Source organism: Nanorana parkeri, unplaced genomic scaffold, assembly GCF_000935625.1.
Source record: "Nanorana parkeri isolate BGI_ZX_2015 unplaced genomic scaffold, ASM93562v1 scaffold178, whole genome shotgun sequence".
Classification (NCBI taxonomy): Eukaryota; Metazoa; Chordata; class Amphibia; order Anura; family Dicroglossidae; genus Nanorana; species Nanorana parkeri.
The window spans coordinates 199,572-221,658 of NW_017306446.1; the positions used below are offsets into that span (position 1 = coordinate 199,572).

General features: G+C 44.2%; 1 protein-coding gene across 1 annotated transcript in view; it reads right to left on the reverse strand.

The window, feature by feature from the left end:
* The window catches only part of CFAP65 (cilia and flagella associated protein 65), a 60,461-nt gene that overhangs the window by 30,185 nt on the left and 8,189 nt on the right, over nt 1–22,087 (reverse strand). The window contains exons 5-16 of the mRNA XM_018554927.1: nt 21,754–21,953; nt 20,229–20,368; nt 18,473–18,695; nt 16,706–16,971; nt 15,540–15,740; nt 14,252–14,617; nt 13,122–13,259; nt 11,444–11,689; nt 9,305–9,529; nt 6,411–6,563; nt 3,369–3,534; nt 1,310–1,438 (exon numbers count right to left, since the gene is read on the reverse strand). Of these exons, the coding sequence (XP_018410429.1) occupies nt 1,310–1,438; nt 3,369–3,534; nt 6,411–6,563; nt 9,305–9,529; nt 11,444–11,689; nt 13,122–13,259; nt 14,252–14,617; nt 15,540–15,740; nt 16,706–16,971; nt 18,473–18,695; nt 20,229–20,368; nt 21,754–21,953 (2,453 nt within the window). The remainder of the gene's footprint in view (nt 1–1,309; nt 1,439–3,368; nt 3,535–6,410; nt 6,564–9,304; nt 9,530–11,443; nt 11,690–13,121; nt 13,260–14,251; nt 14,618–15,539; nt 15,741–16,705; nt 16,972–18,472; nt 18,696–20,228; nt 20,369–21,753; nt 21,954–22,087) is intronic.

The window sequence follows — 22,087 nt, forward strand, 5'->3', positions numbered from 1 at the left end:
GGGATCCTACCAGTCATTAAGGAGTCCTTAAAAATGAGGATTAATGGTCTAGTTATAACCTGGCTTAATTCCTTAAGTACCTTGGGGTGCAGGTTATCCGGACCCACTGCTTTGTTTGCATTGAGCATTTTAAGTCTTTGTTGTATCCCGGTTTCTGTCAACCACTGGGGTATATTTTGAGTTAAACTGGGAGTTTTATCATGTGTGTCAAACCCGTTTCCCTCCTGAGTGTATACTGAGGAGAAAAAAGCGTTCAGCGCCTCGGCCCTCTCCTTGTCGTTTGTGACTAGCTTCCCGCTTCCATCCTTTATTGGGCCTATCTGCTCCTTTCACACCTTTTTACTGTTAATATATTGGTAACATTTTTTGGGGTTCTTTTTACTATCTGCGGCGATAGGACTTCTCTAGAGTCTCCCCGATCCTCTGGAACTCTTTACCCCAACCTGTCCGTCTATCTCCCACCTTGACTGTCTTTCAGGGAAGACTCATCTCTTCAGGGAAGCCTATCCCACCTCAACCTAACCACTGAACCATCACGTTCTCAAACAATTCATCCCCACACAGCTACCTCCTCATGTATCACTTCCTCCTCCCTTTTAGATTGTAAGCCCTCAGGGGCAGGGCCCTCCTTACCATCTTGTCTTGAATTGTATTGTAATTGTAATGTCTTCCTTACATTGTAAAGCGCTGTGCAAACTGTTGGCGCTATATAAATACTGTGTAATAATAATAATAATCCGGAATTGTCTTCCACCCGTGAAACATTGCCACCTCTTTGGACCATGTTTCCTCACAACTTAATGTAGTCAACGCTTCTCTGAACCTGATCACCCCCCCATTCTCCTTCCCTTCCTTTTCTTTCTTTTTTCAATTATCTATATTCTATTCTATCTTTTTTCCTTTCCAATCCGATTACGATGGTTTACATTACTCAGGATTCTGTTTTGGTTATCTGTACAGCGCAGTTCGAAAAGATTGCCGGTATACTCGAGAATATTCCCTATCCCATGTATGACCTGTAGACTGTTCTCCTACATCGTTGTTGTTTATACCACCTACTAGCTTAACCTATGCCTTTTTCAAATTCAACAATATCACTATGACCCGTATTTTGCATTATTACTGTATTATTCGGATTTTGTATTCTGAAAACTTCCAATAAAAAAATGAATGGAAAAAAAAAGTGTTTTTGCACACGGTAAGGAAGCACCCTTGCAATGAATATCTATCCCTCATGGTTGGAGTGCCGCTTCAAGTGTCTACTTGCTCATATGGCCGGCCATGCCCGAAATAAAATTATGAAACCCACCTTTTGGGGAGAGGATGCAGTAGCTGATTGTCCAGGTATAGGGGAGTCGGCGGGCCGGGTGGCCAATTATTCTCACCTTCAGCTTGGTACGGGCTGGTAGTCTCCCTTTAGTATGATCAAACTCCAGAGCTATCCAGAGATGTAAAGAAAACATATTATAAATCAGCCCCTAAGTTTCTTTACTATAGCTTTCTTTTAACCTAATCTGTACACCCTTTTAAAGAAGATTTCACGTCATCTACTTCAAAAAGTACAATTGAAGAGAGTATCCTGCTGCACTCCTTACCGGATCTATATGTGTCCTGTATATACAGGCGGGCAGTGGCGTAACAACCGGGGGGGCAGCAGGGGCGCGGGCCCCGGGCGAAAAGTGAAGGGGGGGCGCCGGCCGAAAATGGCACTTTCGGCTAAACAGCATATGGATAAAGGGATATCACCAGCACACTGGATTTCAGCAAACGTCCATGAATGTCATTCCGAGCCTGATGAAGGGGACCCCTTGCCCCCCCCTCGAAAGCGCTTGTATTTTGAATGGCCTTTGTCATTCAAATGGACTTTTGCTGAAATTATTTGATTGGTGTGCTGGTGATATCCTTACTTCAAAAAGTTTCCCCCTTATGCTAGAAAACGTATTTAATGCAGAGCTATAACCAAACAATTGCATTTAACATGAGAACGGTTTCATTGTCTAAAATCTCTGTAGTAGAGTCTTGTACTGTGTCATGCATCGATCAATGCAGAAAGATTATACTCTTTACTGCCTTTTTTTGGCAAACACAAGTTATTACATGTGCAAGATTTAGGGACCATTTATTCCCTTCTTCAGGCTTTATAAAATTCAATAAAATGGTAGAGTTTTATATAATGGTAAATAATGTTATAGAACCGTTTAAAGCCTGAGAAAGGGATCTAAGGCGTCCCAAACAATTGCATTGTTAATAACTTGTGCTAGGCAATAAAAGCTAAACAAATGGCAAACGCACTCATCAACTCATAACCAGCTTTAAAGCAAGGTGCACATGGAAGGGCTTTATACAGTACAAACAGCAAAAAGTTTCCCAGCACACTCACCAGCCAGCATGCAAAAAAAACATGCATGCTGGCTGGTGAGTGTGCTAGGAAACCTTTTGCTCTTGTACTGTATAAAGCCCTTCCATGTGCACCTTGCTTTGAGGGCTTGTTCACACGATGTCCGGACCAGATCTGGAGCAGATCTGCAGACGCGGTGCTATGCGTTTTGCGTTTCCGGACCGTATCCTGACCAGACAAAATGTGACATGCAGTATTTTTTCTGCCAGGAACTGAACGGACTGCGCACGTGAGAACTGTAGCCCACAAAACACATAGGGATACATTGGGATGCATTTTTAGTGTAGGAGCGCACAGATCTGGTCAGGACAGAATCCGGACGTCGTGTGAACAAGCCCTAAAGCTGGTTATGATTTGATGAGTGCATTTGCCATTTGTTTTGCTAGACTGATTTGGTGCAGTGACACACTGGGGGTCTCAGCTGCCGTTGTGATGTGCGGGGTCCCCTGTGTGTCCCTGTGCCTTTAAGGAGGTTGGGCTACCTCCTGGTGAACCTGCACCCAATTTTATCTTTTGCTACATGTGCTCCAAGATGGAGACTCTCAAAGATTAGAGTTAGGACCGCAATACACAGAGGTGTCTTGGCGAGGCGGTGCGGCTTTCCCGTGTTCTGTAGAAGACGTGCATCTAAAACCTCTGTTTTTAACCTTAGCGGTTAGACAGGTTTTTTTTGCATTCTGGCTGGTGAGTTGCTGGGAAACTTTTTGCTGTTAGGCAATAAAAGCTATCGTCGCTTAAACTACCAGCTTGCTGTTATTTTTTTCAGCCATTATTGCAGTTCAGCTACCCCTGCAACAATGCAGTACCAGAGAGTAAAACTACAATTCAAAGAAAATAAGTTAAAGAAAAACATTTTAAAATTGTAAAAGTACTTACGTGATCTATTTACATAAACCAGACATAATAAAAACCATAAGCATAATAGATTAACACAAACATGGCTGTACCATGGCTTAAAAAAGATATTTACCTATTGGGTCATTAATGACCTCGTCTGGGTCACATGCCCCCATGATCTCCTGCTTGGCGCTAAGTGTATACTCCAGGCTGCAGTTTCCATCATTTGACAGAAGCAGATCATGTGACTGAAAACTGCCAACTAAAATGTTTCCTAAATCCAGGAGCTCCTGCTGAGTCTGGGAAAAAAAATGGAAAAAATAATATATATATGCGCCAAACCAAAAAGGTGAACGGTTCCAACTTGCATTCATTGTTCATATTTTGATAACATAAATCACATGGATTGAAGCTCCAGAGCCAGTTGAAGGATTCAACTCTCAAAGCTGGCATCATATGAGGCCTGAAGAGCCACATGGGTAGAACATAAAAAATAAAAGAGAAGGCGGTCGATTTACAAACTGGGAAGGCTGCATAATGCCAAAAAGAACAAGAAGCACCCTCTGATGTAGCAGAGTACTCCTTGACAGGATAAGGTGGAACCTGATCCTTAAAGTGACATTAAACCCTCAGATTTTGTAACATAAAACAATACTGTAATGTGCGCCTTACTGTAATCCATGGTTGTTTCCCTTCTCTTTGCTGCTCTTCCTTTTTAATCTGTATCTGTTCTCATGCTTGGGGAGAACTTCTGTTTTGCAGCAGACTGCCTTGTCTCTGGAATGGATACATGGTGTCTGTGTATACGTTTGTATAGGCTTGAAACCTGAGCCAGCACTACAGGAAGAGGCCCTGAGCTGAAAAGGGAAGTTCTCCCCAAGCATGAGAAGACATGAGGATTTAAAAGGAAGAGCAGCAAAGAGAAGGGAAACTACCATGGATTACAGTAAGGCGCACATTACAGTATTGGTTTATGTTAAAAAATCTGAGGGTTTAATGTCACTTTAAGACCATATGTTCAGATGACGGTCTGCCTAAGATACCCAGAGATGGTGGACTGAGAAGCGAGTGTACCCTTACATGGTCCATCCGGACTACAAAAGGAATCAGTCTTCCTAAAGTAGCAGTAGCAGAGAAATAGATTTTCACAGCCCGATTTACATCCACACATGGGAGGGAAATTCCCTTTTGGCGAACTGAAGTCAAACAGAGGGACAGGAAAACAATGGCCAGGTTGAAGTGAAAGACAGACACTACCTTAGCCAAGAAGGAAGTCCTGGTCCAGGGGCGTCCCAAGGCTGGGTGTCACCCGGAGCGGAGACCGGTGATACCCCCGCCGTGATGTCATCGCGCATGCGCGTGACGTTGCCACGTGCGTGATGACATCATCGCGCGTACATGGTCATCTTATTGAAGCCTGTCGGCAGCCATCTTAGTGATGGATGCCGGCAGAGGGGAGGAGGGGACGCTCACCTGGCAGGATGAGGTATGCCGCCGGGTCCCCTCCTCTCTCCTGACACTGTTGGGCTCTCGGTCCATGACCGAGTGCCCGACTTTTCATAGGGGGTGACACCAAATTGACTATCAGTCATTTTGGTGTCACCCCTCCAATAGTGGCACCCAGGTGCGGGTCGCACCCCCTGCACCTCCCTTGTGACGCCACTGTCCTGGGCCTCAACACCAGTGGTCAGTTAAATCCAATAGCAGTAGGTAGAAAGGTAAGACATAAATAATAGGTTACAATTCTTTAGACCAGGGATAGGCAACCTAAAGCACGGGTGCCAGAGTGGGCACACAATGTCACTTTCAGTGGCACCCAGAAAAGCATGTTGCATGTGGGTAGGTTTAAGCTGGCCCACCGGATGATCCTCTGGTGGGCTCCTTTACAAATATAGTGCCACTGTCAATTACAAAAGCCTAGCCTGCCTCTCTGCCCCCACAGCCCATTCACCCCCATGATGTTTCAGACTGATCCCCCTGACGTCACTGATATCCAGGTACCAGCTCCTCCTCCCAGTACCAGTGTAGGCCCACCTGTGGGCATTGTTATGTGAAGAAGCCCGCCTGCCTGCCCTCTTCTTCCTCATAGTGCAAAGACTAGCTGCAGTAGGTTTGAATGTAAATCCCCTGTTTCTGAAGGTGCAAGATTTGAGGCTGATCTGAGGTCTGAAGGTGCAGGAATTAATGCTTATCTGAGGTGTGAAGGTGCAGGAACTGGGGCTGATCTGATGTATGAAGGTGCAGGATCTGAGGTCTGAAGGTGCAGGAATTGATGCTTATCTAGGTCTGAAGGTGCATGAACTGGGGCTGATTTGATGTATGAAGGTGCAGGAATTGATGCTTATCTGAGTCTGGAGGTGCAGGAACTGGGGCTGATCTGATGTATGAAGGTGCAGGAATTGGGGCTGATTTGATGTATGAAGGTGCAGGAATTGGGGCTAATATGATGTATGGAGGTGCAGGAATTGGGGCTGATATGATGTATGAAGGTGCAGGAACTGGGGCTGATATGATGTATGAAGGTGCAGGAACTGGGGCTGATATGATGTATGAAGGTGCAGGAACTGGGGCTGATATGCTGGATGAAGGTGCAGGAATTGGGGTTAATATGATGTATGAAGGTGCAGCAATTGGGGCTGATATGATGTATGGAGGTGCAGCAATTGGGGCTGATATGATGTATGGAGGTGCAGGAATTGGGGCTGATATGATGTATGAAGGTGCAGGAACTGGGGCTGATATGATGTATGAAGGTGCAGGAACTGGGGCTGATATGATGTATGAAGGTGCAGGAATTGGGGTTAATATGGATGTATGAAGATGCAGCAATTGGGGCTGATATGATGTATGAAGGTGCAAGGTGAATTGGGGATGCCCTAAATCTTAAAGGTGTGGAAACTGGGGCTGATCTGAGATCTATGGCAAGCTTTTGTTTGCTGGCATGCTGGTGGTCTAATGCTTGTACAGTGACCCTTAATGTGGAAAAGGCTGCTGAAGATAAAGATGGTAGATTTAAAATGAATGGCACCATTTTTTTTTTTTAGAATTGGGAATGTCTTTCTAAGCAAACCACATACCATATGTTACTCTTTGGTACAAAAACCAAACAAATAATTCATAACATAAAAAAAATACAGACCTCCTTTTTCACATACTACATTACATGTGTACTTACTGACAATGTTCCCCTGCAGCCCTCTCCAGTGATACGCAGGGGGTAGTGCCTTTTTGAGACAGGCTCGGAGGCTTCATCAGCTGGCCAAGACAGTACCGTAGCTTTAATAAAGTAATTTTTTTCTTCTTGTGGAACAAATGACCAAGTCTGTGACTGACAGGGACAACAAAAGTATCCATTTCAGATAGAAAACAAACATCTCCAGTCTATACCCCAATCATATACAATCATCCTCCTTTCTGGTGATTTTTATTTTAATTTTAAAAATGCCTATTTAGAGATCAGCAGTCCCCTCCAAAATGAGCTTACAGAATATTTCTCTACATCACAGACTGGCAGACAAAGACACGCGGATGTGCTTATTAGAGGTGCACCGAAATGGAAATTTCAAAACCGAAACGAAACCGAAATAAAAAGAAATTGTCAGGCCGAAACCGAAAATGTTTTTTACTTTAATTTTTTCAAATTTTTCAAATATTTTATTTTTATTTATTTTTTATAAATGTTTTAATTTCTTTATATTTATTTGTATTTATTCCTTCATTTTTTATTAAATATTTCAATTTTTTACTTTACTTTTAGCGGCTTAGGGGAAATATTAGGGGTCTAAACAGACCCCTGATATTTCCCTTTTAAAATAGAAAAAGAGATTGAGGACACAGAGTCCTCCATCTCTTTTTCTGTATCCCCTGTTATCAATGAACAGGAATCCTCTATACTGAGTGTTCCTGATCATTCATAACTTGATAACATAGTATGTTTACTATAAGCACAATCATGAATGAACAGGAGGGGATGTAGACCACTTCCCATTTATTCATAATTGAGGATATAGTAACCATACTCTTTCCTCAATTATCTCCAAACACTCAGCGATCACTGACTGCTTGTACCCGCTCTCCTTTCTGACTTGCTGTCACAGGAGGCTGAGCGAGCAGTGCAGGGAGGAGAGCTCAGCTCAGTGGCAGCGCTGTCTGCGCCCACACACCGCTCTGCCGGACTGTAATAGGAGGCTGATCGGTGTGGAAGGAGAGACGCTGGCCGCTCACAGTGCTCTCCTCCCACAGCGCTCGGCCAGCTGTCACACTTTCTCTCCTCACCGCTGGGATACAGAGCAGCGCCCAGCGGGGAGGAAAGAAAAAACGGATGCGCCGATGTATCGGCAGGAAAATGGCACTTTCGGCATTTAGCCAAAAGTGCCATTTTCGGCCGATATGTTTCAGCGGCCGATATATCGGTGCATCCCTAGTGCTTATATAGGAAAACTACACCAATGATAGCAGAATGAGTTATATACAGTATCCAAAATAATGTATGACAGTATCTTAAAGCGGACCTTTGCAGTCAAAAATCTAATTCTACCAATGCATCCCTCTATGTATGATGATTAATAATCACATAGACATGTCAGGTGTAAAATGCTGTGCTTGTGAAATACTTACACTTGAAGACCATTCACTTCCTGCTTTGAAAGGGCAAAATGACTTTAGTTTGGCAAAGCAATGCACCCTGGGATTGCCTTGTCATCAGCAGAGCATCGCAGGGGAATCTCATCTGTAATCATACTTTTAGCGGCTTAGGGGAAATATTAGGGGTCTAAACAGACCCCTGATATTTCCCTTTTAAAATAGAAAAAGAGATTGAGGACACAGAGTCCTCCATCTCTTTTTCTGTATCCCCTGTTATCAATGAACAGGAATCCTCTATACTGAGTGTTCCTGATCATTCATAACTTGATAACATAGTATGTTTACTATAAGCACAATCATGAATGAACAGGAGGGGATGTAGACCACTTCCCATTTATTCATAATTGAGGATATAGTAACCATACTCTTTCCTCAATTATCTCCAAACACTCAGCGATCACTGACTGCTTGTACCCGCTCTCCTTTCTGACTTGCTGTCACAGGAGGCTGAGCGAGCAGTGCAGGGAGGAGAGCTCAGCTCAGTGGCAGCGCTGTCTGCGCCCACACACCGCTCTGCCGGACTGTAATAGGAGGCTGATCGGTGTGGAAGGAGAGACGCTGGCCGCTCACAGTGCTCTCCTCCCACAGCGCTCGGCCAGCTGTCACACTTTCTCTCCTCACCGCTGGGATACAGAGCAGCGCCCAGCGGGGAGGAAAGAAAAAACGGATGCGCCGATGTATCGGCAGGAAAATGGCACTTTCGGCATTTAGCCAAAAGTGCCATTTTCGGCCGATATGTTTCAGCGGCCGATATATCGGTGCATCCCTAGTGCTTATATAGGAAAACTACACCAATGATAGCAGAATGAGTTATATACAGTATCCAAAATAATGTATGACAGTATCTTAAAGCGGACCTTTGCAGTCAAAAATCTAATTCTACCAATGCATCCCTCTATGTATGATGATTAATAATCACATAGACATGTCAGGTGTAAAATGCTGTGCTTGTGAAATACTTACACTTGAAGACCATTCACTTCCTGCTTTGAAAGGGCAAAATGACTTTAGTTTGGCAAAGCAATGCACCCTGGGATTGCCTTGTCATCAGCAGAGCATCGCAGGGGAATCTCATCTGTAATCTCAGGAGATCTCAGGGAAAAGCATTTTCCTCCCCAGAGATGATGTGCATGGTCACATGTCATAGTCACATGTCTAGTCACATGTGCCAGAGTTTCAGGAAGTAAAAGGAGAGCTAGTAATCTGGCCTTAGTAAACATGGCCACTGTCAGAAGACCGGGGAAGAAAAGAGAAATAAGATATGCAAAGAATACAAAGCCTGCAGTTATGTAGAAGTATGTGTGTGTAGATTGTCATTACTGAACATTTCTAAAGCTGTGTTTGTTGTTATTTTAAAGACATGGGTAAAGGTCCGCTTTAAGAGATGGTATGCATACTAAAGTGCTTTATGACATGGTGTCTTACCAAGGTCTCATTCGGTCTGATAATCCCCTTGCAAGGACTGACTGAGAAATAAGATCGGTCGGTCTGTTGGATCGTCCACTCAAAGTGCAGCGGGACTCTGCAGCAGTTCTTCAGGGAGTAGGAGCACTCAGACTGGGTACCCACATAGGTCGGTTTAAAGTAAAGTCTTCCCTTCTTTTCTAGGCAGAGCTGGGGGGTTTCCGCTCTACAAAACAGGACAATGTCCTTCCAGACAGAAAGAATACAATCAGAAAGACTGTCATCAGAAATCAGTCCGCCCTATGCACATGTAGATGACAACAGCCATTCATACCGGGATTGCAACTTTTGTCACCAGCTGTATTTTGCTGTTGTTATTGCAAAAGTTGAAGTCATAGGGGGGGAATTTATAAAAACTGGAGCAGATTTGTACTGCAGCCAATCAAGTTCTCTGTCTCATTTGCAAATCTTACCTCAGCAAACTGAAGAGAGATGCTGATTGGTTGCCATGGGCAACTGCTCCAGGTTCTGTCTGCTTCAGTTTTGATAAATTCCCCCCATAATCTAATGTTGCATGATATCGGCGTTCGCTCACTTCTCGATCCTGTCACGGCAGAGAGCTGTGAACGGGGAGGGACTGGATTCCCCCCTCCCCACTCCTCCAGCGCTGACTGGCGGACAAGGACGGGGGAGGGGGCGGGTACAGCTGGCACTGCCTCTAGATAGGCAGAGACAGCTGTCACTCACGCAGCTGGGCGGATTCCGACATAATTGTCGGGATCCGTTTCAACTGCGGCGTCTCAGTATACCGCGAGCTGCAGCTCTCTATATACTGAGCTTAGGGTGACGGGAGGATGCTGGTTTGTGTCCTCCCGTTACCCTTAGGAGAACTATGGGGAAAAGCCCTGACCCCATAGTTCACCTTTAAGAACACCTACTCCGCCTGACTGCCATGTACCAATCAGGCTATTCTATTATTTGCATAACTCCTCCCATGACTCAGGTCACTGTTTGTATCATGTACAGAAACCTGCTGGCTCCTCCCACTAGTCACGATCTGCCTGCATTGCAAAATTATGCACAGAGGGCCATTGATGATGTCCCTTGATCTAAAAAAAAGGTATGTATTGAAAAGGAAACGTTTTATTTAAAATTTGTATTAGCATGTTGATGACGGGGGAAAGAAGGAACCTAGGTAGACAAAATATAAGAAGATTAAACTTAAGCTTTAAGTCTGTAGGTACAAAACATTTAGCATCCGAACCAACACTCGGTCTGATAGCACAACGTCTCACACAGAAAATGTCCCTGTTTTATTGGTCCCAACCTGCCTACCACTGTGACAATATGCTTCTAATATTTAACTTTATTTCTGTAAAACAAATAGTCAATTTTACAGGGAAAAGTGTCTCTTTCATTTTGCCACCTATAGGGACAGGCCAACTGTTCTTTATGGTAAAATCCAGACCTGGCTGCAGTTTGAGTTACAGAGCGCTTTGAGACTCCTCATAGTGGCCTTTAACTTTGCTGCTAGTTGAGTGCCTGAAGCAGTCTGACACAGAGAACATATCCATTCTACAGATGTTGATCGATGGGGGAGCCCTCCGCACACCTCGCAGCAGTCCCGGCCAACAAGAAAGATGGTGCTCGTAGTGATAACCACGGATGGCGCCGTGCAAACACAGAACAAAGAAGCAGATCACCAGCACTCAGGAGTAAAGATGAATATGTCCTTTTTTTATTGGACAAAGACGTCACAGTGATCAGAAAAGCCGACGTTTCGGGGCCACGCAGGGTCCCTTCCTCAAGGCAGAAAGACGGCCCTGAAACCTAGGATTTTCTGATCACTGTGATGTCTGTGTCCAATAAAAAAAGGACATATTCATCTTTACTCCTGAGTGCTAGTGATCTGCTTCTTTGTTCCATATCCATTCTAAAGACTGCCATCCCTCTTTCCCAGCTATATTCTACTGCAAATTGTAATAAATTATTTGCCATCAAAGTATATGGATTGCTGAGCTAATAATGAGAAATCACCAGCATTACTGCGAAAATGGAAATTCATCCTGCCTCTGTATGGCTAACCCCATTGGTATATTTGATGTGGTGAGGACAGGACTACTAAAAGCTTGCCTCTACCTGACAGAAAATGATACCTACCTGGGAGAAATCAGAACTGTAATTGAGCTGCAGAGGCAGAGTGTTCCTTGTCAATCCAGTTTCATGAGGGCTGGTCCTCACCAGCAGTATTTGATGAGAGCCAGGTGCCAGGTGACCGGAGGCTGGCTTTACCTGGACATTCAGGCAGCTCATCTGGTCTATGGCATAAGTCATTATCGTAGAGCCAGTGTTCTGTAGCAGCAAACTGCGATATGTGTGCATATCTTGTCTCACTGGCGGAAAAACCTACAGCATATAAGATGTATTTATTGTAGTATTGTACATAACATACTGAAGCAGTTCATATGACATACATATAACATACTGTACTAGTGTATATAACATATGTATACAAATGTATTAGTATATATATATATATATATATATATATATCTCAGAATTAGGCAACTCCAGGCTGTAATTGATAGCACAATAGCATTTGCCCATATGGGACTGCCCATATTGTCCAGCACCAGCATTTGCCCATATGGGACTGCTGACAACATTACGAAAAGAAGGCCGTCTGTCTACCCTCTTTCTCCTCTGAGTAGAGCCACAAGCTATAGGAGGTATGAATGTAGAGCCCCTGCATCTCTGATGGTGCAGGAATTGGGGCTGATCTGAGGTCTGAAAGTGCAGGAATTGGAGCTGAGCTGTAGCCTGAAGGTGCAGGAATTGTGGCTGATTTATGGCCTTAAGGTGCAGGGATAGGGGTTAATCTGAGGTATGAAGGTGCTGGAACTGGAGCTGATCTGAGGGTGCAGGAATTGGGGATGATCTGAGGTGGAAAGGTACAGAAATTAGGCTGATTTGAGGTCTGAAGGTAAAAGAATTAGGGATGATCTGAGTCCTGAAAGTGCAGGAACAGGGGCTGATCTGAATCTTAAAGGTGCAGGAACTGGGGCTGATCTGAGATCTACAGCAAGCTTTTGTTAGCTGGCACGCTGGTTGTCTAATGCTTGTAAAGTGACCATAATGTGGAAAAGGCTGCTGACCACTGGTATAGATAAAGATGGTAGATTTAAAATGGATGGCACCAGTTTTATATTATTAGTCTTTTTTTTCTGAAGGTGCAGGAATCGGGGCTGATCTGAGATTTGAAGGTGCAGGTATAGGGGCTGATCTGAGGCGTGAAAGTGCAGGAACGGGGATTAATCTGAGGTCTGAAGGTGCAGGAACTGGGGTTGATCTGAGGTCTGAAGGTGCAGGAATTGGGGCTGATCTGAGATCTGAAGGTGCAGGGATAGGAGCTAATCTGAGACGTGAAAGTGCAGGAATTGGGGCTGATCTGAGATATGAAGGTGCAGGGATAGAGGCTAATCTGAGATCTGAATGTGCAGGAATTGGGGATGATGTGAGGTCTGAAGGTGCAGGAACTGGGGTTGATCTAAGATCTAAAGGTGCAGGTATTGGGGCTGATCTGAGGCGTGAAAGTGCAGGAACGGGAGTTATCTGAGGTCTGAAGGTGCAGGAACTGGGGTTGATCTGAGGTCTGAAGGTGCAGGAACTGGGGTCTATGGATTGCTATTGTTCACTGGCATGCTGGTTGTTGAATGCTTGTAATATAACTCTTAATATGGAGAATGGTTGTTGACACCTGGTATATAACATCCATAAGGGTAGATGTAGTAATAACACACTATAACTTTTTAGTAAAAGAGATTCCTAAAGCTCTTACCATGTGAGGTGAATCCAGAACACAGCTGGGTACAAAGTGACCCTGTCCTAACTGAAATGTGTGGCCTCTTGTCCGCAGGGTAATGCACCAAGGGGGACAGACAGTGGCATCTTTCACATTACGATAATCTCGCAGAACCTGTGGATGAAGATCAATTCTGAAGATATAAATGCTGATGGTGCCCTCACAGTTAAAGGGAACAAGTAGTAGTTGTTTACATATTTTCCCTATTCATTAAAGCCTTGGTTCTCAACTGGTGGGTCGTGGCCCTCTGTTCAGGCGTTCACTGCATGCCTTCCACTTTTCTAGGTGAGAGGCTCCGCAACTTTCCCCTAGCGCAGCACTGTCAGTTCTCACACCCAAGCAGCCATTCAAAATATGCTGCCTAGCGCCGAGTGTCAGCTTGAGGTGGGATGGGATGGGGCTATGGCCACGAGGGAGCTCCATCCATACACACATTGCTTACACCTCCCTTGTGTGTCCTGTAGAAGTGCCTGGACTAGAGTGACGTCACATTCTGGTTCCCGGCACCTCTACAGGGCACGCAAGGCAGCTGTATCAGCAATGCACATATGGATGGAGCTCCATCACAGCACAGCAGCTCACACTGGACCCCAGGATGAGGATCCACTCAAGTTCTCGTAACATAGAGATACTGGGTGGATCTGTGTGTGTGTGTGTGTATGGCTGAGTGTGAAATTGTGGTTGTCAGTGTTTTTGAGGGCCCGTTTACACTAGTACAGTGCGTTAATCGCACAGTCCCGTGCGATCAACGCACTGTACCACGCAAAATCATACCTACCACAAATTCTGGTGTGGGAGATATTGAATTGCCATTTATTTGAATGGCACCCCAAACTCACCTCCCACCTACAGTTTGATCGCCCGCACCGGAACTTGCGGTATCGCAATGCCGTGCGTTCCTGTGCTGTGCGACTTGGGTCATGACTTAATGATCAAGGTCAAATGTGGGTCCTGAGGTTACACGGGTTGAGAACCACTGATCTAAAGCACATGTCTATTTAAGAAAAAAAAAATATTTTTACTTTTTATCAGTTTAAAAATGTGGGGAGTTTTTTTCTTTGCTATCATTTGATTTTTTCTTATTCTCTCTTCCCAAGTCAGCTCACCTTGTAAAAGATGAAGCCCTCCAGTTCTGCCTCATACAAAGTATTCATCTGTGAGGGTTGGAAGACCACACGGAATGAAGTGGATTTCAGAGGTGGGATATCGGTGACCTCTGGGGTGACCCGAAATGGACTGTGAGGTTTGCAGGTCCACATAACAGTCACTTTCCCCTTAGTGTGATTGGTCAAGGACAGAGGAAGAGATTCTGGTAGCGTTTCTTTTGTGTGACCCACACACTGGCCAAAATCAAAGTCTCTGGTGTTGGCTGTAATATGTGATAACAATGTAGAATCCTCCTGATTGAAGTCATCGTTAAAATATTCAGATGCAGTGTCCTGAAGGTGGTGTTTCTCAGGAGTGGCGTCAATCTGAAAATAACCAAAAATGTGTTGTTATTATTGTCTACCTCCATCTACCAGCTAGGAGTCGAGCCCCATAGTAATCAATGGGGGTTTGTTACGCAGTTACAGCCAGGAGAAGGAGACGTCCACCGCAGGATGCCACCAAACAACTGAGGTCGGGCCCGGGAAAGAAGTATGCATCTGTGCCGTGGTTATATCAGCTTAAAGGGGCCTAAAGGGTAAGAGCACCTTGTCTTAAAATGCACTTTTCCTTTAGAAAAAAAAAAGACCTAAAGGAGAACTATGGGGTCAGGGCTTTTCCCCATAGTTCTCCTTAGGGTAACGGGAGGACACAAACTAGCGTCCTCGCGTCACCCAAAGCTCAGTATACCGCAAACTACAGCTCGCGGTATACTGAGACGCCGCAGCCGGAACGGATCCCGACAATTCTGTCTGGATCCACCCAGATGCGTGAGTGACAGCTGGCTCTGCCTATCTAGAGGCAGAGCCAGCTGTACCTGCCCCCTCCCCCGTCCGTTCCACCAGTCACCGCTGGAGGATCGGACAGGGGAGGGGGGGAATCCCTGCAGGGAGCCGTGACAGTCATGGCTCTCTGCACGGATAGATCGAGAAGTGAGCGAACGCCGGGATGTGTTCGCTCACTTCCCAATCTACTGAGCAGACCTGTGACAGTTTCATTGTCACAGGTCGGCTCAGATTATGAGGCTGAGTGAAAATCACTCGCCTCATAATTCTCCTTTAACTTCTGCTTTAAGAAGTCACTGCTAATATCAGCTAACAACATAGGGGTCATTGATGAAACAAGTCAGGCAATTTTAATTACGGTTTACATGCAAAAATTACACACGCTTCAGAAAAAGGAACACATGTAAAGCACAGAAAAGAAAGGAAGTCATCAACGGATATGTGATCTCATAAGGATCCATACCTGTTCCTGAAGAACCAGAGCCCCCTCAGTGTCTGTGTTTATCTTCTTTTCCTCTATCATGGCATCCAGGATATCTGGCGGGTAGATTGTCAGCCCCCGAGCCATGTTTGTTCTGTAAAGGGACATGTGCTTAGGAAGCACAACGGCCGGCTTGTCCATGTCCGAGTGACAACTGCCAATCAAGTCCACAAACAAAGGATCCTCGAACACAAGAACATGTTACATAGTTATCTAGTGAACTAGGTTATATGTCTTTCAGGTCTAATCTCCTGAAATTTACAGTTGTTAGTGCAACCGCAACCCGATCTGGGTAACTAGCTGAAAAAGTATTAGAGCCAGAGTCAGCATTACAGCCACGTAACTAGCATTTGTAGGAGGTGAGCAATGGTAGTCTTCAACTACAACAGGTTTACTTTAAAGCATAACTACAGGCAAACAACTAAATACACAGAATATGTCTGTGAAGGTTCTCATTCATCCGGGTCATGGTATATCTGTAAAAAAAAAGTCAAGGCAACTGGACTTGCTGTATTTTTCTTGAAGACGTTTCACTGATCATCCAACCAGATAAATACACAGAAGAAATTAATTTAAGGTTTTACTTGCCAAAGGAGTTGTATTTCTGTCCATCCAGTCCTGAGATTTTTAAAGTTTTGTCATACAGCACAGCCCTGTCTGGCACAGGAGGAAACCTAAGCATTCCCTCCTGCAGTTCAGTACCATTTACAGGTCTTGTTCCTTCCCCAGACTGTGAATTGTGAATGGGATGTATTAATGAATACAGAGCTGCAGTTATCAGTGTGTTTTATATCTACCTGGAGTTCAGCCTTAAAGGGCCTATAAACAATCACAAGAGCCAACGTTTCGAGACCACGCAGGGTCTCTTTATCAGGGCATAAAGAGTGACCCTCTTCACTCTTTACGCCCTGATGAAGAGACCTTGCGTGGTCTCGAAACGTTGGCTCTTGTGATTGTGTGACGTCTATGTCCAATAAATAGACATGTTGGATTATTCTACTGAGTGCTGGCGATTCCTTTTCCTATATAATGTAAAACAACATTTAAAAAATGATAACATAAAAAACAACTAACATAAAACTTGACCCAGTAACATTATAGTTCCATTTTAATTTTCTAGCCACATCTACCCATTACAGGTGTCTGACCTGATGGTGGAGGAGGCAGGTGACTCGCCGATTATGAGGAATTGGGTGAATTGGAGAGAAGGTGATCTTCACGCTTCGAGTCTCTCCAGGGCCCAGCGTTCCATATGTCCGGTCAAAGGAAAAAACGCTTTCGCTGGTATTGATATCGAACTGAAAGAGTGCCGGAACATCTGAGGAATTGGTCATTTCCAGGGTGCGCAGGATCTCCTCCCCCAAATTAACCAAACCAAAATTTAGAACTGATGTGTGGAGAGACACATTGGGTCCTGGAAGAGCACAAAGGGGATTATTGGAGAACTAAACTGTAATATAAAACAATCGCCATATAATAAAATGAAGATATTGTTTTTAGGAGGATTGGCTTTCACTACATAAGCACTTTTGTACTTTATGTTTTGTGATTAAAAAAACATAAATATAAAACATTTACATAGTATTCTAAAAGTTGAGTTATAATGTAGTGTTCTAAGTGCTGCAGTGTCTGTACAGTTACACTATATGGCTAAATGTATGTGAGCATCCCTCCAATTGACTGAGTTTAGGTATGTCCAGTGAAGGGTATTGTTAACGCTATAGCATACAAAGAGATTTTAGACAATTTTGTCCTTCCAACCCTGTTCCAGCATGACTATTCCCTGTGACCATCACACCTATAGCAGCTTCTTGGACATCCAATTTTAAAACCATGGGCATTAAAGGAGAACTATGGGTTAAGTGTTTTTCCCCATAGTTCTCCTAAGGGTCACAGGGGGGACACAAACTAGCATCCTCTGGTGACCCAAAGCTCACTATACTGTAGCTGTATACTGAGACCGCCGCAGCCAGGATGGATGCCGATATTACTGTCGAGATCCACCCAGCTGTGTTTATTGACAGCTGGCTCTGCCTATCTAGAGGCAGAGCCAGCTGTACCCGCCCCCATCCGTTCTGTCAGTCAGCGCTGCAGGATCGGAGCGGGGAGGGGGGAATCCCTGCATGGAGCCGTGAGTGACAGTCACAGCTCTCTGCAGGGATATGATCGAGAAGTGAGCGAGCGAAGGTATGTGTTTGCTCACTTCCCGATCTATTAAGCCGACGTGTGACAGTTTAATTGTCACACGTCGGCTCGAACTATGAGGCTGAGTGAAAATCACTCACCTCATAGTTCTCCTTTAATATGGCGTTGCCTCCTTTTGCAGCCATAACATCCAGGGAAGGCTTTCCACAAGATTTCAGCATGTGCATGTGGGAATGTTTGCCCATTAAGTCAAGAGACAATTTGTGAGGTCAAGCACTGATGTTAGATGAGAAGACTTGGCTCGGAATCGGTGTTCCAATTCATCCCGAGGGTGTTCGGTAAGGTTGAAGTCAGGGCTCTGTGCAGACTACTTGAGTTCCTCAAACAAACGAAAAAGATACCTTATCGCACTCAAACAAATTGGATGGGGGGGGTTGCTCGCAGTGACTACGGATGGCGCTGCCACTCAGTACAAAATGGATTTTCCATTTTGTACTTGAGTTCCTTCACACCAAACTCAACAAACCATGTTTTTATGGAGCTGGCCTTGTGCACGGGGGTGCAGTTATGCTGGAACAGAAAAGGATCTTATAGGGTATTTGTGTTGGTCTATCACTGAAATTTTGTGACCTTCAGTACTATTTGGGGATATTCCCTTCAGCGCTCTTCTGCAAAGTATAGACCAATTCTGCTAGGAATTCAGTATCTGTTGTTATTGAATGTGTCACTAAGAAGTGAGAATTAAGAAGTATGTTAAGGAAATGTCATACCTTTACAAATCCCAGAAACCTTTACCACTGACTTGGTGATATTTCCAGCTGGAATGACCTGGAAATAGTCCACGCTCTCAATGCCCACTGTACGTGGACTAAACTTCAGGGGAACTCTCAGCTTGCCCTGGGCTGGTACTATACCACCTGAAACGCCACAAGAAAAATGACAGTCCACTTGGCCTGGCCTCTTCTCCTGCTCAATATGGAAAGCAGCATCCACCTGTGTGAAATAGAATGGCATCATAATAGCATCATTATAGAGCTAATGAAGAGCACCATGTTGAAATCTCCACAAGGGAGGGGGTCATGACGACCTGCACTCGCAGTATTTCCTTAAGCTGGCCATACACCTATAGATTATCTGCAGATTTTCTATGGTCAGATAGAAAAAGTGCATCAGATTCCTCCGTCTACGCTAAACTGTGTGGATGGAGAAATCTCCCACTGGGCCAAGCTTCTGTATCTTGCTAATTAGCCCCACTTGCTCTCAAAATACCTGAACAATCTGGATGCAGGCATTGTTCAGATATTTTGACTAGCAAGATACTGAAGCTTGGCCCAGCGGGAGATTCCTCCATCCACACAGTTTATCGTAGATGGAAGACTCTGTTGCACTTTTCCATCTTACCATAGAAAATCTGCAGATAATCTATAGGTGTATGGCCAGCTTCGAATCTTTAAGGTTGCGCAATGCTGGGCAGCTTTAAACCTGGAAGACTTAGAACATTATGTGCTGAAAAATAAGTACTGCGGGGGTCCATGCTGCATTAATGTATTGAGTTTTGCAGCCATAGCTATGTTTTTATTTCTAATATCTGCTTGGGGTCAATTAAAATTTAAAAAAATGCTCAGAGTTGGTCTTTAATGATTTTAAAGTGACATTAAAGGATATTTTTTCCCCCTCCCACCAATGTTAGTGTAAGGATTAACCTTAAAGGATGCCTCTTAATCAGATCATCGTCTTCCTTACTTTCAGCTGTCCCTCCAGCGCTGGTGCGGGTCTCTGATCAAGCGCTGGTGCGGGTCTCTGATCCAGCCTTGGTGCGGGTCTCTGATCCAGGGCTGGTGCGGGTCCCTGATCCAGTGCTGGTGCGGGTCTCTGATCCAGCGCTGATTCCTCTGTCCTCCTCTTCTCTGATATCCCACGGAGTCTGTGCGGGTGCACGCTGCTCCATAGACTTGCCTTGTGTCTCTCCTCATCTCCCGGCCGAACACCTGAAGTGCGCATGCGCCCGCTCCAAGATCCTTTGCGGCCACCCGAGACTCTTCAGATGTTCAGACGGGAGCACGCGGCAAAGCCACAGATAGGTTTAAACCTGTTTCAAAAAGTTTTTTTTAAGTTTTTGCATATATCTACTGCTTGCTAGCAGTAGATATATGCAAAAAAATGTGAGGGTTTAATAACCCTTTAAGGAATACATATAATAAATGTATTTGTATTTCTGTAAAAACTAAGCTCAAATTTGCCCCCACCAGCCTTCTAAGCCTCTTTACTGGTCTTTAAAAGTCACCGGCAGCATCCCAATAGGGAGGATCAAGGTAGGGGTTGACAAGACCAGAGCAGCAGTCACTGGTCTTTATTACAGGAGTCTCTGCACAAGCTTCACATTGAGTTACTGAACTGATCTAAAAGAAATATACAAAGCACACTAGAATTCCAATAGGAATACACGCCTCTTGTGTTTAGTCTATATTCCTTTATCCCGTAATTCAGCTTTTAAGCAGATAGAACAAGACAGACATGATTACATACCACTGAGGGGTTGCAGATTTCAATATTTTTCTCAGACACCATGTCCACTCCAACGGATCCAAACTGCAGAACTGGTCCCACTTCTAAGGTATCCTCACATGTTTCTCCGGGAACAGATACCAAGAGATGGGGGTACTTGGCTGCACAAATAAACTATTATTAGTTTATTAACAAATTCATGTCTGTAATTTTAATGAAAAAATAGCACAATATTTGCAATCCTGTTCATTTTATGTTTGCTACGGCAGAGGAAAGCTATGTGCAATTTCTAAAGAGAAACAGTAGTCTAGGTATATTGGTGAATATGATCAAGCATATCCATCAAAAAGCGTTAATATATTGTATAAACACAGTGGCCAGAAAAAGAGAAATCAACCAGCAGCAATAGTTGCCACTCCTTCTTCCTTGCCATTTGGATAGGTCAAACTAGACACCATAAGCAATATTAGGCTGTATGTGCACTATACATTTGTGGTTCTGGGTGTGCATCTGACTGATGGGGCATAAAGAAAGGATTTGCATGCGTTCTCCCACTGTCCTGAAATGGAATTAATCCTCTTATTTTTGGGGCATGTGATGGAATGAGATACGGTATGTGAATACCTTCTGTTCTAAGAAGGCTTTACTGTGCTATGAGGGAAAAAACAACTATAATAAAATGGCTGATAGCTGAAGCATACGCATTCGGTGCTTAAGTTATACCTGACCAGTGTCTCCTGCAGCCCCCCTGAGGTGGTTATGCAAATACTGACATTCTCAAAGTCAGAATTTGCGTATTCAAAAGTCGGTACCTACTGCAGCCAACATGGCAATGCCTGGGCCTGCTGACTGTGATGGGAAAGTGTGTGGAAGAGTGCTTATTCTGCATTATGAGGAAGTAGAGACAGCTGGAGCTCAGTAAAATGATGTAGGGAGAGAACCTGGACCAAAAAAGTATGTGCTAAAATGTAATTGGCTCCTACCTGCAGAAAATCCTAATTTGCTATATTTTTTTTAATACTTCCAGTTTGCTTTAACATCAGGATGCCACAGACATCATTGCCAGGATGTTTGGAAGTTGTTTCCATACCAAAGGTGGTAATGCTGTTTCTATTTTTCTGGCCATTGAGAGCACATGCCTAGTTTCCTACCTATGCAATTATGACAACAAGGTTTAAAAATTGTAGAGCCAAAGGAAATCTCAACACTCCAATTCCTTAGCCACCATCGGGACTCCCCAGGTGCTGGTCTAATAGGTGCGTCTCCACCTTGGAATGTAGTAGTATACGAACAGACGGCACTATCCAGAGAATTCCAATACTACAGACTTTATTGAAATTCACAGCAAATCCAGTGTAACGGTGCTGGTATTTGCTGTTTTATACACGCTGTTATACTGGATTTGTTGTGAATTTTAATAAAGTCTGTAGTATTGGAATTATCTGAATAGTGCGGTCAAGGTTTAAAAAGTGTCATATTTAATTTTCATAATTCATGCAGTAAATGACACAGTTGGCTATTAGTTTAATAAGAGATGCTTCCTTACAGATTGCAGTCAGCTGTATGCTTCTTGTATATTCCTCATTCAGGCCAAAGTGACATGTGGCGACCACACTGTGTACAAGCGCAATCTGCGGCTGGAATAAGACCTTGGTGCAGATCTGACATCTGGGGTCCAGCTCGCCACTTTGTGGGATGATGAGGAAAGGTTCTGGGACGTCCCATCGGAACTGCATCTGCAAGTCACTAGAAGACACAAAATAATACTGTCATAACTGCTACCCTGTTTCCCCGAAAATAAGACTTAGTACTATTTTTGGGAATTGCTAAAATATAAGACCTACCCCGAAAATAAGACCTAGTTGTGACTATTCCCGGTT